Source organism: Pimephales promelas, chromosome 7, assembly GCF_988280905.1.
Source record: "Pimephales promelas chromosome 7, fPimPro1.hap1.1, whole genome shotgun sequence".
NCBI lineage: Eukaryota > Metazoa > Chordata > Actinopteri > Cypriniformes > Leuciscidae > Pimephales > Pimephales promelas.
In genome coordinates this window covers 39,971,947-39,989,570 of record NC_142775.1, presented here as the reverse complement: position 1 = coordinate 39,989,570, position 17,624 = coordinate 39,971,947, and the positions used below count along the sequence as shown (strand labels likewise).

The window sequence follows — 17,624 nt, the reverse complement described above, 5'->3', positions numbered from 1 at the left end:
TACAGTTCATTCAAAACATCTGAACAAACACACACATGTGAATTAGCAGCACGTTTTCAACATTGATAATAATAACTGAGAAATGTGTCTTGAGCATCAGATCCTCATATTAGAGTGATTTCTGAAAGATCATGTGACACTGAAGACTGGAGAAAATACAGCTTTGATCGCAGGAATAAATGACACTTTACTGTATATTCACATGGAAAACAGATGATTTAAATCGAAAAGCATTCAGCACTGCCACTCTGAGCTCTATTGCTGATGTCTGAGTTAAAACACGCCCCCCTCATTAGCATACGGAGAAAGAAACGTCGGAAAAAATAAATGCGGAAATAATTAAATGTGGAAATAAATAAATGTGAAAATAATGAAATGTAGACCTAAAAACTAAAATACAAAAAAGAATGTATAAATAAATAAAAGTGGAAATAAATAAATGTTTAAATAAATAAAGAAATAAATGTGTGAATAAAACAATTATACATAAATTATACTCATTTATTTGTACTTTTTTTTTAACATTTCTTCGTATATTTATTTATGTATTATTTGCTTTTTTACATTTCTTTGAATATTTATTTATTTATTTATGTATTTATTTTTTTTTTAATTAAGTCAGCTTTGGCATTCCATATCTGGACTATTACAAGAATCTGTATTAGGCGTCTTTTTTCCTGTCTTTGGAATTTTGTAGTTACTTGCGCCTGTTTTTTTTTTTTTTTTTTACGTTCTTAAATAAATAAATAAATAATAAATAAATCATACGACATTGATAAAATAAAATTAAACTACATTTCCCAGAGTTCCTCGGGTCGAACTGCTTCCGTGTTCTCAGCGCAGCTTCCGGCAGCTGTGAGTTGTCGAATCGTTTGTAGCTCAGCAGCAGCATTGATCTTCACCATAGTCATCTTCATCATGCGCTGGTTTGAAGGCTCAATCCCAGCGGCCATCGCGTCAGCTAAACAGCGCAAATCTGTGTTTGTGGTTGTGATCACAGGTAAGTTACCTGACTATCATATCATCTCCGTCACACACACACACACACACACACTGCTTCACTGTGTGTTTACCTATGGTTTTTACAGTATTATTCGATGACAGATGATGAGGGGACACAGATGGATCCGGTTAATGTGTCAGATATGCGCTTTGTTTAACGTTAAATTAATCAGATATGCGCTTGTATTGACACGACGTGTCCGCATCAGCTGAGTCATTACTATAATATTTCATCATCATATCATATTTGTTTATCCATTGCAGAGTGAGTTGATTTGTTTTCCAGTCAGAACCGGATAATTTCGTCAAACTGACTAAGACGGTCATGTGATTTCAAGTGTGTGTGTATCTGTCTGTCATTCTGTCTATCCATCTGCCAGTCTGTCTGTCTGTCTATCTATCTATCTATCTATCTATCTATCTATCTATCTATCTATCTGTCTGTCTGTCTGTCTGTCTATCCATCTGCCAGTCTATCTATCTATCTATCTATCTATCTATCTATCTATCTATCTATCTATCTATCTATCTATCTATCTATCTATCTGTCTGTCTGTCTGTCTGTCTGTGTTTATCTATCTGTCTGTCTATCTATCTATCTATCTATCTATCTATCTATCTATCTATCTGTCTGTCTGTGTTTATCTATCTATCTGTCTGTCTGTCTATCTATCGTCTATCTGTCTGTCTGTGTTATTTTATCTATCTATCTATCTATCTATCTATCTGTCTGTCTGTCTGTCTGTCTGTCTGTCTATCTATCGTCTATCTGTCTGTCTGTGTTATTCTATATATCTATCTATCTTTCTGTCTGTCTGTGTTTATCTATCTATATGTCTATCTGTCTGTCTGTGTTATTCTGTCTGTCTATCTATCTATCTATCTATCTATCTATCTATCTATCTATCTATCTATCTATCTATCTATCTATCTATCTATCTATCTATCATCTATCTGTCTGTTTTTATCTATCTATCTATCTATCTATCTATCTATCTATCTATCTATCTATCTATCTATCTATCTATCTATCTATCTATCTATCTATCTATCATCTATCTGTCTGTTTTTATCTATCTATCTATCTATCTATCTATCTATCTATCTATCTATCTATCTATCTATCTATCTGTCTGTCTGTCTGTCTGTCTGTCTGTGTTATTCTGCCTGCCTGTCTGTATGTCTATCTATCTATGTGTCTATCTATGTATCTGTCTGTGTTATTCTATCTATCTATTCATCTATCTATCTATCTATCTATCTATCTATCTATCTATCTATCTATCTATCTATCTATCTATCTATCTATCTATCTATATGTCTGTCTGTCTGTCTGTCTTTCTGTGGATGTCATTTAATCTGTCTCTCTCTCTCTCTGTCTGTCTGTCTGTTAGGGAGTGATGATCAGTCCTCTCAGCTGATCTCCAGTTGGGAGACGGAGAGTGTGTCGGATGCGGTGGAGAACTGCTGTGTGGCGATACGAGTGGACGCTCAGAGGTGAGTGAGACCGACACACACACACACACACACACACACACACACACACACATCATATCAGATCAGTGGCTACACACATGCAACTAATTAATCCTTTAGTAACCGCATGACGGCTCAGTCGGACTGAAAAGCCTTCATGTAAACCCTGGATTGAGTGGTTTATTCCTTTTCTAATCCGACCGAGAGAACATGTAAACACTGGATCGGATTGAAAACTGAAACCGAAAGGGCGTAGAAATAGTGTAATGACGTGCGGAACGAGCTGTTTCCCGTCATCCTATAATCCTCCTCTCATTGATCAATATTAAGTCTGCTGTTTAAAACGAATAAAGACCCAATGAAGGAGAATAATTATTATGTGCAAACAGCGGGAAACTGTATATTTGTGCAGTGTTCATTAGGGGTGTCACGATTCGACACATATCACGATACTGAACGTATTATTGCCGTACTCCAAGACATATGATCGAAGGTTAACCAAAACTGTAGGCTAACTTTGATATTACATTGTGTGAGTAAATGAATAAGCTTGGACTCAAAGCACAGGACAATGTACACATACTTGAGATATTCAAATTAAATGACCCATCATACCATTGATCAGCTCTACCAAACTTGATTGTCTTTTTTTCATGAATAAACAAACACTGTTATGTTGTCTTGATTGATACTGTGAAGCAGCTTTGATACAATCTGTATTGTGAAAAGCGCTATATAAATATATTTAATAATGTAAGCCGCTTTTTACTGGCAATATCAGACATTTGGCATTATCAGAACCCACAAATATCGAATGTATCTTATGTAAACACTACGTTCAGATTCATCATAATTTTGCGCATGTAAACGTAGCCGGTGTCTAGGCTTGGGCGGTATTACGGTAATATCGTATACCGCGGGATCTAAAAATAGCAACGGTATCATTTTGAATATCGTCACACCGTCAGAAATAATATAAGTGCAATGTTTTAAATACAATTTATTTAATGGCTAAAATGCTTATATCTGGTTCTCATGACGTGACAGTGTGGTGACGAGAGAGTGGGGGAGAGAGGGCAAAGATTGCGCACCGAGTGACTTGGTCTCGAAGAAGAACACGACTTCTGCAGTTTGGCAGGGATGGGCATTTCAAGCAAAAATAATATTTAAAGATTGCCTGGTATTATTCGATTATTATTTGAAAATTGCGCCCCACCACCACATGTACGCCACATGCATGTCTACAGTGGGACGGACCGTGTGACGCTTAAATATAAGCTAGGTTTGAAAAAAAAAAACGTATTCCTTTCATATTTCTTTAATAATATGATGTTTTTCTATGTATGTTGATTTTATGAAAAGGGAACTTCATGAGATGACTAAGATAAGATCATAAAATGCGCAATATCGGAAAACATTTGGAATGGGTCAGTCAGACATGATTATGACCACTTATTACGTTTTGTTTTGTAGAAATCCTTTCTTTAAAACGAATTTCGTTTTGAATAAATTGCATCTTCATTTTAATTTTTTTTCATCAACGAATTGCCTGGATTAATTAATAATAAGCAAATATAGCTGATCAGGACACGCGCCGGCGCATGACTGGAGCGCGACTCATACATGAACTGAACCTCGCATATAAGAAACAAGATCTGAGAAGTGTATATATATAGTAAGCTTGAAATGTCTTCTTTAACAATCTAAAATAAATTGGCTGCTCTCTGCTTATGTTTAGGCTAATTCATATGTAGTGTTCATTACTCTTTATTCGCGTTCACTACCGCGAAGATGCGAGTTTGCATGCAATCTTTATCTTTGCAGCAATTGACATAGAAAACACGTTGGGTCAGTCAGACATGATTATGGCCACTTATTACGTTTTGTTTTGTACAAAGCCTTTCTTTAAAACGAATTTCGTTTTGAATAAATTGCATCTTCATTTTTTTTTTTTCATCAACGAATTGCCTGGATTAGGCTAATAAATAAAAAGCAAAGATAGTAATCAGGACACGCGCCGACGCATGACTGGAGCGCGATTCATACATGAACTGAAACTCGGCATATAAGATACATGTCTTAATGATCTGAGAAGTGTATATATATGTAAGCTTGAAATGTCTATACTTTTAAAAAAACAATTACAAGCTAAAAGAAATGGGCTGCTCTCTGCTATAGGCTTATATGAAGTGTGCATTAGGGTACTCTTTATTCGTGTTTTCATACCATGAAGATGCCAGTTTGCATCGTCAATGCAATCTTTATCTTTGAAGCAACTGACATAGAAAACACTAGTTTATTAATAAATAATTTTATCTCGGCTCCACTCGGCTCGCGTCGAGAGCTCGTGGCGCGTGATCTTCAGAAATGCGCTGCCCTCTCTAGAGGAAATATCACCACTCTGCTCACATTCTCTGGTGTGAGACAATGTGCATCTCCTGTTTTCTAATAGTTGATTGACAGCTTTTAGATGCATTATTGGAACCGACACTCTCTGGTTGAACGTGTCATCATGTGTGATGCCGTCTGAGCCTTATCTCGTAATTTTTAATTAGTCACGCGGTAATACCGTATACCGCGGTAAAATAGGGAGGAGGTTTGACGGTATGAAAATTTGGATACCGCCCATGCCTACCGGTGTCGTCTCTGATTCACTCCAGTCTCTGTCTGTCTCTCTTGTTCTTGCAGTGAAACATGTGTCCAGTTCTCTCAAATCTGTATCCTTTCCTGTACTTCTGTGGACAAACGGTGGGATAATCTAAATTATAAAATACGCCTAATGTCCAATTTCACAGGAAACATTTAGAGTGTTTAAACTTTCAAATACAAAGATTGACATGTGAACAAGGCTCTCTGTGCTTAAAAAAGAAACAAAACAAGAAACTCATGACCTGAGTCAGGCTTTTCTGTGACGATCTGAAGGAGGAAATGCTCACGAACGGCACATCTACTGAGAGCCAAATATATTTAGTATATAAACACACACACACATGCATGTGTAAATATTTGAGAAAAATTGTACGTATATATAATTTATATATAAATAACATTTTTTTCTTAATGTGTGTGTATTATATATACAAAATAATTATGCACAGCACACACACTTTTATTATGTAAACACAAACATACAGTGGTGTAAATAAGTTTGGACACCCATGCTAAAGTTGCCTAAAAAGAGGATCTTTTGGATATTGATCTTAATGCCTTAATTAGAAAAATGAGGAAAACTCCAACCTTTAAGGACACCAATTTTCTTTGTGAATGAAAAATGTATCATAAATAAATAAATGTTTTTCCTTAAAATACAGGGTGCATAAGTCAGGACACCCCTATGTTAAATTCCCATAGAGTCAGGCAGATTTTTATTTTTAAAAGCCAGTTATTTCATGGATCCAGGATAATATGCATCCTAATAAAGTTCCCGTGGCCTTTGAAATTAAAATATTAAAATAATATTATATTAAAACACACCTTCCACCACACCTAGAGATTGGCATGGTTTTACTTCAGTTAGCCTAATAGCTAGTTTGATTTGCATTGAAAGATGATCTTATGGAAAGTACCCCATGCCAATCTCTAGGTGTGGTGGAAGGTGTGTTTTAATAACTTTATCAGGAACTTTATCAGGATGCATATTATCCTGGATCCATGAAATAACTGGCTTTTAAAATTAAAAATCTGCCTGACTCTATGGGAATTTAACATAGGGGTGTCCAGACTTATGCACCCTGTATTTTAAGGAAAAACATTTATTTATTTATGATACATTTTTCATTCACAAAGAAAATTGGTGTCCTTAAAGGTTGGAGTTTTCCTCATTTTTCTAATTAAGGCATTAAGATCAATATCCAAAAGATGATTTTTTATTCCTCTTTTTAGGCAACTTTAGCATGGGTGCCAAAACTTATTCACACCACTGTATTTTAATTGCGATTAATCGTTGCCCAGCTTTGTCAAATGTGATGTCTGAGATATTCCAGATCTGTTTGCGTCTTTAACTCTGAGCTGGCACAGATCCGGTCGTGTGTATCCCCTCCAGTTTCTTCATAGGAGAGAACGGCATTCCTCTGGAGGTCATCGCAGGCAGCGTCACGGCGGACGAGCTGAAGCGGAGGATCGTCAAAGTCACCCAGGTGAATAAACACAAGCCACAACGGTACAAGCAAACATGATGGTGAGGGACCTGCTCACACTGAAAGACTCCAACACCGTGAAGATTTCTGCAAAACTACACACTCACCAAAACAGGGTTTCCGCGGGGTCTTAAAAAAAAGTCTAAAATTTCAAAATCACAATTTAAGGTCTTAAAAAGTCTTAAATTTGCTGAAGTATTGTGTCCTAGGTCTTAAATCTTTTTAAACGGGTCTTAGTTTACCTATGTCCATGTAAATCTCATTGAAATGCTCCCACAGCGCTTTGGAATGATTTTTTTAATTTATATTACGTATTTGTAGTTCTAAATTTGCTGTATTACGACTACAAAATAGACCAACATGCATCAGCCAATCAGTTTTGAGGTTTTGTGTTATTGGCGGGTATCTCAGATACCACATAAAACGGATTTTATTCAGCTATGGGGACGTGGAAGTTTAGCAATACTTGGCCTGAAATATCTGAATTTAGGATCCAATTTTGCTGATTTGGATTTTGCTTTTTGATCAGAGCCAACACTAATAGCGGAGGTGCTCTGGGTTCTCCACACGGCGACAAGACACCAGTCCTACATTGTTTCAAACGATGTTTCCTTCAGGTGCGGGAAAGAGAAAACGCTCTACATTACACGCTTTGGAATAGGGGATTTTATAAAAACAGAACAAATTTCCAAAATCACGGAACCGTTTGTACCGATTTTCGCCGAATGTTCAGTTTGAATAAATTAAATTACTTTGCGAATAATTTTGAGACTCGTTACGCATTTTTTGTTGTTGTTGTTGTGATATAGGTCTTAAATTTCATTCATAATGGTCTTAAAAAGGTCTTAAAAAGTCTTAAATTTTACTTTGTGAAATATGCAGAAACCCTGCTAAAGGATTATTACAAACACCTGTTCAATTTCTCATTAACACAATTATCTAATCAACCAATCACATGGCAGGAATTTATTACGCATGGTTTCTCTGTATCATCAAGCTTTTATTAGTTTCATACGTGTGCTGTAAGATGATTTTAATCTTTTGAAACACACTAGTGTGGATTGTAACACAAATGTATCCAATTTAAAGTCTGCATGAAACAGAAGTTGTTGTCTTCCTTTCTTCCCTATTGTGAAGTGTATCCGGCTTCTCAAACAAGAACAAATGTGGGCGAGGCTTGGTTTTGTATGTTTGGAATTAATTAGATGGTTGTGGTTTGCTATTGGCTGATCTCATGTGAGTGACAGGTTGCTCCGCCCACATCATCAAAGAAGAGGCGCTGCGAGAGGGAGGGGACACTGTATACATTAAAAACAAGACTTGTCCATTTTGATTTCATGGTGACTTTAATGTAGATTAAAGTCACACACAATAACAAACCCTTCTGTACAGATGCACACGGAGCAGATTGAAGGTGGAGAGACGGACACAGAGAGACCCGTCTGTGATTCTCAGGACTCCACATCTAAAGGTGACGTGTTAAAGGCTGGATGATGGTTTGCTCACATCTGCATCTTTCAGGAAATACGGATTTGCATCTAGTGCTGGTTCAGCTGTGTTTCAGACACACACTGCTGATGCAAGCGACAGAATTTTGCATGTTTTCATTTCAGTGATGTTTTGGTGAAGCCAACAGAATCCTTCTGTTCCCCAGAATCCCTGTCTGTGCCGATGGAGGAAGACGGAGCGTCAGGTTATGTGACTCCAGGTGAGGATAAAAGCCTGCGGTCAGACGAGCCAGACGAGCCCTTAGATGCCAGGGTGGAGAGGTGAGTGGAGCATGACTTCTGGACGGGAACTGCGCTAGTTAGACGTTAGCGAGAGGGTTTGTCTGAAATAAATGAACCATCTTGATTTCCCACCTTGTTACTCTTGTGGTGTTTCTGGTCAAAAACGACCAGCCGTGCAAAAAACTGCTTGGAAATATCTCATTATTCTTTGTTATTGCCAAATATTTGATTCAATATATGTTTATCAACTTTAGCCCTGGTTTTACATTTTATTTTGGAAGTGATTGATTGTACTCTCTCAGAAGAAAAGGTACACTGGGGCTGTACCTTTTCACAAGTATCTAAAGGGAGCATATTGATACCTAAAATGTACATAATAGCTCCTAAAATGTACATATTAGCACCTAAAATGTACATATTAGCACCAAAATGTACATAATAGCTCCTAAAATATACATAATAGCACCTAAAATGTACATATTAGCACCTAAAATGTACATAATAGTGCCTAAAATATACAAATTAGCACCTAAAATGTACATATTAGCACCTTAAATGTAGATAATAGTGCCTACAATGTACATATTAGCACCTAAAATGTAGATAATAGCGCCTACAATGTCCATATTAGCACCTTAAATGTAGATAATAGCGCCTACAATGTACATATTAGCACCTAAAATGTAGATAATAGCGCCTACAATGTACATATTAGCACCTTAAATGTAGATAATAGCGCCTACAATGTACATATTAGCACCTAAAATGTAGATAATAGCGCCTACAATGTACATATTAGCACCTTAAATGTAGATAATAGCGCCTATAATGTCCATATTAGCACCTAAAATGTAGATAATAGCACCTAAAATGTACATATTAGCACCTAAAATGTACATACTAGCAACTAAAATGTACATAATAGTGCCTAAAATGTACATATTAGCACCTAAATGTCCATATTAGCACCTAAAATGTACATATTAGCACCTAAAATGTCCATATTAGCACCTAAATGTCCATATTAGCACCTAAAATGTACATATTAGCACCTAAAATGTCCATATTAGCACCTAAATGTCCATATTAGCACCTAAATGACCATATTAGCACCTAAAATGTCCATAATAGCACCTAAAATGTACATATTAAAACCTAATGGCCAAAAGTTTTCCCTTTTGAAAAAGTACAGCCCCAGTGACGGCTTTTGTACCTTTTTTTCAGAGAGTGTAGGCCTCATTGATCGAAGCTTATGTACCTCTGAATCAGCTTGTGTGATCTTTTCTCCTCTCAAAAACTGAAGCGCTTAAGCTCAGATCAATTCATAGTTTTCAGTCATGATCGAGACCTGGAGGCCAAAACATCCATAGAACTGCACAATTTACAATCTCAAAAGAATAAAAACTAAAAATATGTGAAGTTTTGGGCACTTGTGATCCATATGGTATCACGTACGTATTTCAGTCACTAAAAACAGCAGGACGTGCTAAAACGCTTAAAGTGCCTTAAAGAGATAGTTCACCCCAAAATGAGAAGTCTGTCAGTAATTACTCGAAGTATCACGCATCACACACATGACCAGCGTAGGCCAAAATGAACCCAGAATAAGAAAGTGTTTTCTTTATAACGTTTTTGAATGGAAACCCCTTTTTTCTTATGTAGGTTAACGAAGAAGCTGGAGGAAAGACGTGAGCAGAAAAAGAAAGCAGAAGAAGAGGTAATTGTCTCTTAACACACTCTGAACGGCCACTGAATGCCGGGAATGACGCCATGTTCCTCTCGCACGGACAGAACGAGCTGAGGAAGGAGGTGGAGAGGCGTAAGATGGGGAAGGAGATCCTGGACTACAAGAAGAAGCAGGAGGACGAGAAGACCAAACGCCTCCTGGAGGAGAGGAATCGAGAGAAGGCGGAGGAGAAAGCGGCCAGAGAACGAGTCAAGCAGCAGATCGCTCTGGTATCACGCCGTCTTTTTCTTCTGTTGTACTGTAAATCAGACCTGTCCATTCACAAGCTCGTGATTTGATTCATATACTGTACATCTGGCACAGTACGTGTTAACCTTTCTCACGGAGAAACATAAACTTGTTAAAGTTAACTGATATGTAAGCCAGTTTTAATAATAACTTTTTAATAACATAAATATTTATCTAGATCTACTCCACTTCGTTTTTTTTGAAATATAAACATTTCATAACGCATTTATTCCAAAAACATCAAATATTGCATCCAAAATTAAAATTTGTGTGTACTACTGTGTATAATTGTTTGTATATATACACTACAATCAAAAGTTTTAAATCAGTAAGATTTTTAAAAGAAGTCTCTTCTGCTCACCAAGGCTGCATTTATATGATTAAAAACCATTAATATTGCAATTTTTTTTCTGAATATATATATATATATATATAGTAAAGTGTAATTTATTCATGTGATCAAAGCTGAATGTTCATCATCATTACTCCAGTCTTCAGTGTCACATGATCCTTCAGAAATCACTCTAATAGGATGATTTGCTGCTCAAGAAACATTTATGATTATTATCCATGTTGAAAACAGTTTTTTACATTTTTATTTCAGGATTCTTTGATGAATAGAAAGTTCAAAAGAACAGAATTGATCTGAAATGGAAATTAAGCTTTTGTAACATTAATCACTACCATTCAAAAGTTTGGGGTCAGTAAGAATTTGTATTTTATTTTTTATTTTATTTGTAATTTATTTAAAAAATAATAATACTTATATTCATCAAGGATGAGTTAAATTGATCAAAAGTTACAGTAAAGACATTTATAATGTTAGAAAAGATTCTATTTTAATTAAATGCTGTTCTTTTGAACTTTCTATTCATCAAAGAATTTTTGAAAAATGAATGTTTTTTGAGCATAAAATCAGCATATTAGAATGATTTCTAATGGATCATGTGACACTCAAGACTGGAGTAATGATGCTGAAAATGCAGCTTTTTTTCAGAGGAATAAATGACATTTTAATATATATTAAAATAGAAAACAATCATTTTAAATAGTCATAATATTTCACAATATTACTGTTGTTTTGTTTTTTTGTTTAAAAAAAAATGCAGCCTTGGTGAGCAGAAGACTGCACAGACTTGTAATAAAAACATTAAATTATCTAAAACTTTTGACCGGTAGTGTAAATACGAATATATTTAAGAAAAATTTGTTATTTATATATAAAACATTTATAAATATTTAGAGACGATCGGTTCACAGCTACACGATGTTTAACGTAACATTTAAAGAGCCACAAACGCGCATTTATTGTTTGAATTTCTTATTAAAACAGAATTTGAAAGCTGAGAGTTTGTTTCAAATCAAAAGAAAAAAAGCACAAACCGTTTTGTTCACGCATCAACGCATCAGTTCATCAAAATAAGACTTCAATATTATACAGTGATGTACAGCACGACCTCGAGCGTCTCACTGCTCTCAGACAGACTCTCAGTGTCATTCAGTTCCTACACGACACGAGTTGTGCTGTTGTTCATACACACACACACACGCTTGACTCTGGTGTGATCCACAGGACCGTGCGGACCGAGCGGCCCGTTACGCGCAGAACCAGCAGGACACAGAGGCGACCAGACTAGCAGCGCTGCAGGCCAGAGCCGCTGAACACGAGGCCAAGAGAGACGCCACACGGAGAGAGAGAAGGTGACATCACAACCAAGCCTGATTTCACAACCAATGACATCATGTACTTTCCTGAATTCTCATTGCATGATGAAATGGCGAAATGAAAATTCGGGACAGAAGCTGTTAAAAATGTTTTATGAACTGCAGAAAAAAAAAAGTTCTTCCTCAGTGTTTCCGTCTTGTTTTCCAGCACAAATATCTAAACATTCTTAAATCAAGATGTATTTACTGGAGAAGCAAAATGGCTGAAGATATTTATTTTTATTTATTATTATTATTATTATTTATTTATATTTTTATATATATTTTTTTTTTTGAAATGCAAGTTACAAACATACAAGCATCACAGTTCGTCAACAAATAATATACAGCAAAAAATAAATAAACATCAGAATAAAATTAATTGAAAGAAAATAATAATAATAAAAATAATAATAAATCAAAATAATAATACATAGCTTAAATAGACAGACTTACAAATTTCATTATCTATAAAAACAGAAATATTTTCCTAAATTTTCACTTGAACATTTTAGAGCATAATTCAGTTGCTGACATAGGTTTCTTATTTTTAACTCACTTAAGAGACTCAAAATATATATCGGTTTTAATTTGAAAAAAATGATTTAGAGAATGATTTGATTTAGAGAATTTAGCTTTGTGAATATGGAATTTACCTAGTAAAATAAAAAGGTTTACAGGCTGACGAAATTAAGTCAATATTTTCTCTCAGTGCGGTCGCCAGGATTCAGTTTCGTCTGCCCGACGGCTCGTCCTTCACTAACCAGTTTCCCTCAGAGGCGCGTCTGCAGGAGGTCCGACAGTTCGCTGCTCAGGTCAGTGTGTGTGTGTGATGGTGAATGTCCTGTGAATCTGATTAGTGTGACCAGGTTTGAAGTGCTCTGAGTTTTCGTGAGCAAAACCTCAATAGAGGCTCTCTTATTTCTCATTTCCTATTGTTCATTTAGCAGACGCTTTTATCCAAAGCGAGTATTTTCCTCCATTGAGATGCTTTGGAACAACCTTAAAGGGATAGTTCACTTTAAAATAAATTTTTGATATGTTTTATCTTACCTCAAGGGCATCCAAGATGTAGGTGTCTTGGTTTACGCAGTATTTTCAATTTTGATATTTTTAGGTCATAAAAATATAATGGAGGTCTATGGTCACCACCTCAAAGAGCAGCACAGAGAAGTCCAAATTAAACATGATTTAATGACTCGTAAATGTAAGTACACATCGATGGCCTAAGACACGAAACGAGCGGTTTGTGTGAGAAAACCAACAGTATTTATATCGTTTTACCTCTTGTAATCATAGCCACGACAAAATGATCTGACGGCACGGGCGCTTCGGTCTGGAAGTGATCGCTTGCGCGCCGACGTCACTCAATATTTACACGGAGATTTCGGAAGTTTTACCTTTCGCTAAACATATTTAGATATACGGGAAACCGCAATGGAAGATGATTTCGGTATATCTAAATATGTTTAGTAAAAGGTAAAACTTCCGAAATCTCCGTGTAAATATTGAGTGACGTCACACGCAAGCGATCACTTCCGGCGTAACATTGAACTGATTCAGTTCGGTTCAGTTGGACATTGAACAACTGATTCAGATCACTGTGATTACACGAGGTAAAACGATATAAATACTGTTGGTTTTCTCACACAAACCGCTCGTTTCGTGTCTTAGGCCATCAGTGTGTGCTTACATTTACGAGTCATTAAATCATGTTTAATTTGGACTTCTCTGTGCATGCTCTTTGAGGTGGTGACCATAGACCTCCATTATATGACTGACAGACACGAACGGTTTGACCTAAAAATATCAAAATTGAAGACACCTACATCTCGGATGCCCTTGAGGTACGTTAAAACAAACCAAAAATTAATTTCAAAGTGAACTATCCCTTTAAAAAAGAAAAAGAACAACTTGAATGTAAAAAATAAATCTGATGAAATGTTTGACGAAGTCAAAAGTGTGTTTGTTTGGCACTCGAGCTGAACGCCTGCGAGTGTGTGACGTGAGTCGTGTTTTCCTGCAGGAGGTCGGGAACAGATACGGGCACTTCTCATTGGCCACCATGTTTCCCAGAAGAGAGTTCACATCCGAAGACCTGGAGAGATCTCTGCTGGAGCTGGAGCTCACACCCAGCGCATCCATCGTCCTGCTGCCGGTCAGACACACACACACACACACACATAGTAAAATAATTGTCGTTTGTAAGTCACGTTGGATACAAGCGTCTGAAATGTTGTCCCTGTGATTGGTCCGTCAGCAGTCGAGCCGGCCGTCCAGCGCTGTGATTGGCTCGTCCTCAGGAGGAGGCGTGTGGGCTCTGCTGGGCTCGCTCCTCTACCCGCTGCTGGCCGTCTGGAGGATCATCAGAGGATTCCTGTTCAGCTCCGCCCCCCCTCCCGCAGCCGGCCACAACCAGCACACACACCACACACACGACTCCGGCACGGGCGGGGAACCAAAGAGGTGCGTCTGTGGGCTTCGCTAGCTGTGCTCATGAGGAGCTTTATGTTCAAATTCCTGTAGTGCAGTGTTGGGGAAGTTCACTTTCTACGTTAGTCTTGATGATGTGTGTGACACTGGTTGCCAGATTTTTGCTACATATTAAAGGAGTAGTTCACTTTTGAAAAAAAAACTTTTGCTGATAATTTACTCACCCCCATGTCATCCAAGATGTCCATGTCTTTCTTTCTTCGGTCGAAAAGAAATTAAGGTTTTTGATGAAAACATTCCAGGATTTTTCTCTATATAATGGACTTCAATGGGAACCAAACGGTTCAAGGTCCAAAAGACACTTTGAGTACAAACTGTTCAAAGGGCTTTAAACGATTCCAGACGATGAATAAGGGTCTTATCAAGCGAAACGATCGCTCATTTAAAAAATAAATAACAAAGTTTAAGTTTTATCTCCTGTTCGAACTAGTTCATCTAAATGAACAAATCTTTTTTCGTGTCATTTGGTTCATTCAAGGAGTTGACTCGGGAAAAGATTCGTTCATTTTGATGAACGAGTTTGAATAGGAGAGTCACGAACGCGAATCACACCCTAACCCTAACAGAGCAAGGCGAGCATTTGAACTTATAAAACTTAAACTTTTTTATTTATTAAATGAGCGATCGTTTCACTTGATAAGACCCTTATCCATTATCTGGAGCCCTTTGAACAGTTTGCAGTTTTGGACCTTGAACCGTTTGGACCCCATTGAAGTCCATTATATGGAGAAAAACCCTTAATTTCTTTTCGACTGAAGAAAGAAAGACGTGGACATCTTGGATGACATGGGGGTGAGTAAATTATCAGCAAAAGTTTTTTTAAAGTGAACTACTCCTTTAAATGCTTACTAAATAAAACTTAATGTCTTTAATGCTTTAAGTCCCCGTAAACCGGAAGTCGCAAATGATTTTTCTCCAGTGCTGTGACGTATTTCCATAGACATATACACTAGACCTCATCTGGGGGTTCTAAGCATGCGTCAAAACCGCCGCCATCTTGGAACAGGGGTCTTGTCATAGGAAGTAGCTAGGTAACGCTGCTATCTCTGCCTTTACTTCGAATTCATTGATGGTGGCGGACTTTTGTGCAGCGTATGAAGTTCACGGATGAAATCTGAACTAGGAAGAATGTTTAAAAAAAAAAAATTAAATTAAATTTTTTTTTTCTTTCTGGAATCAATGATAAATACATGTCTGACCGTTGGAATAAACCAAAAAAACAAGAAAAATCGCATTCATGATGATTTATGGTGATTTTATTTGCGTTAGACCTGCGTCTACTACATTGACGCTGATGCATTAAAGTGGAGGGGCTCCCCTGTTTCAAGATGGCGGCTCTATTGACGCATTCGTTCTAATGAACTGCCGTATCCAAGGTCAGGTCTAGTGTATATGTCTATGACGTATTTCCAAGTGAAACGGAATATTGAACAGAGGGCAGGGTTTTCCTCTAGCGCTCCTCCTCTCCATCTCTCGCTCATAGCAAACTAACGGTTTGAGGGGAGTGGTTAAGCGTTTCCCCACCCAAACTGTGAAACCTACGTCATCAGAAAAAGAAACCGTTCCAGACCGGAAGTAACTTTTCAGATTTTGATTAAAGATTACCAAGGTAAAACATTTTTTTAATATATTTTTACTTGCACGGATTAATTGTTCACCACAAGACTAGTAATATGCGCTAACAAAGTAAATAGGTTCAATTTTGATTTCACGGGGACTGTAAAGGCCTTCAATGCTTGAATGCTGCTTCGCAGCTTTAACTTCATAAAATGACAGGACTATCTACATCGAGTGTCAGTGAGAGGAATTTCTACTCAGTTCTGCTCGTTTTTCCACCCCAGAGATGCAGTTCGTAAGAGGGTTCTTGAGAAGAGGCCGGAGGACTTCAAGAAAGACGGGAAAATATACCGACTACGGACTCAGGAAGACAGCGAGGACGACAACAACACCTGGAACGGCAACTCCACGCAGCAGATGTAGAGATCCGGTCCCGAGCGGTTTGATTTGAGTGTGTTTCACGGTGGGTTTTTATCATTTAGGGCTATGGTTTCCATTCCCCCGTCCCTCCCGCTCCATCCCGCATGGGTAAATCGAATCAGGTTAGCGTAATTCGCTTCTGCGTGCCGACTACTTTAACCAGGACGACTCCAGGCTTGACAAACACGCTGGTTCACGGATGATGTTCTGTTATTGCCAGGGTTGATTTAATACAGTTACAGTATTTAATAATAAAGCTGTGAATTCCTGAGGGCTTTGTGGCGTTTTATACGGTGGCTTTGACCCCCACGGCATCATGAAACGCCTCGGCAATAGAATGTCTTTCTACTAGTTGAGCACACATGCTACTTGATCCTTTAACCATAGAATAAAAGATGTTTTTCAATGAAACACTTCGACTGAAGTCATTCTTCTCTTTTGGTTTCGTTGTGGTTTAATCCGAATTAGCCTTGGCTATAAACACTATGATACAGGCATCGGATTGTTCTTTATGTAATAATCTATGTTTTTTTGTATCTGTCCCTTTTCAAATTAACAGTAAATAAAATAAATCATCTGGGCTGTAAAACATACAGGCGGAATAACTAATATATAGACTCATTACATGCAAAGTGAGATATTTCAAGCCTTTATTACAGCTTATGCAAATCCCAAATTCAAAATTAGAAAATTGTGAAAAAGTTTTCATATCTGAAAGTCAAAATTTTAACAAATAAAGGCTTGAAATATCTCACTTTTCATGCAATGAGTCTAGTTTCACAGAATTGAATTACTGAAATAAATGAAAATGAAAGTGTTTCCATTGTTTTAACTAATCAAAATTAGTTAACTTTTTTTCTCATGCAAGATTCAACTAATTTTTAAGTCCGTTTAATGTAAGTCTGTACTCAAAAATTTAAGGTAGTATTTTTTTTTCTTAAGAAATTCATTAATGTGTCAAAAATGTAGGACGACTCAAATTGATGAATTGCCTGACGCAATAATTTGCAGTTACTATTATCTGTTGTACTCCGTGTCATCATGTTTTGTAATTCATATTAAAGGTAAACATATTTTGAGTTTTCATTGCTTTCACTGTATCATCATCAGTTTCTGTTTCTCCACAGAAAT

The 17,624-nt window shown here is 36.9% G+C and overlaps 1 protein-coding gene across 2 annotated transcripts; it reads left to right on the top strand.

The window, feature by feature from the left end:
* Positions 1-652: 652 nt before the first annotated feature.
* ubxn4 (UBX domain protein 4) lies at positions 653-17,577 on the top strand. Of its 2 annotated transcripts, none has more exons than XM_089133481.1 (13): positions 653-1,000; positions 2,397-2,499; positions 5,167-5,195; positions 6,496-6,614; positions 8,007-8,085; positions 8,269-8,383; positions 10,007-10,061; positions 10,136-10,300; positions 11,893-12,020; positions 12,736-12,838; positions 14,050-14,181; positions 14,287-14,489; positions 16,358-17,577. In XM_089133481.1, exons 1-13 carry the CDS (start codon positions 919-921, stop codon positions 16,494-16,496), a joined length of 1,452 nt encoding a protein of 483 aa, XP_088989607.1. In that variant the 5' UTR covers positions 653-918; the 3' UTR covers positions 16,497-17,577. The 2 variants fall into 2 exon arrangements, with proteins under 2 accessions (XP_088989607.1, XP_088989606.1); XM_089133480.1 differs by having other exon boundaries at positions 14,284-14,489.
* Positions 17,578-17,624: the final 47 nt, after the last annotated feature.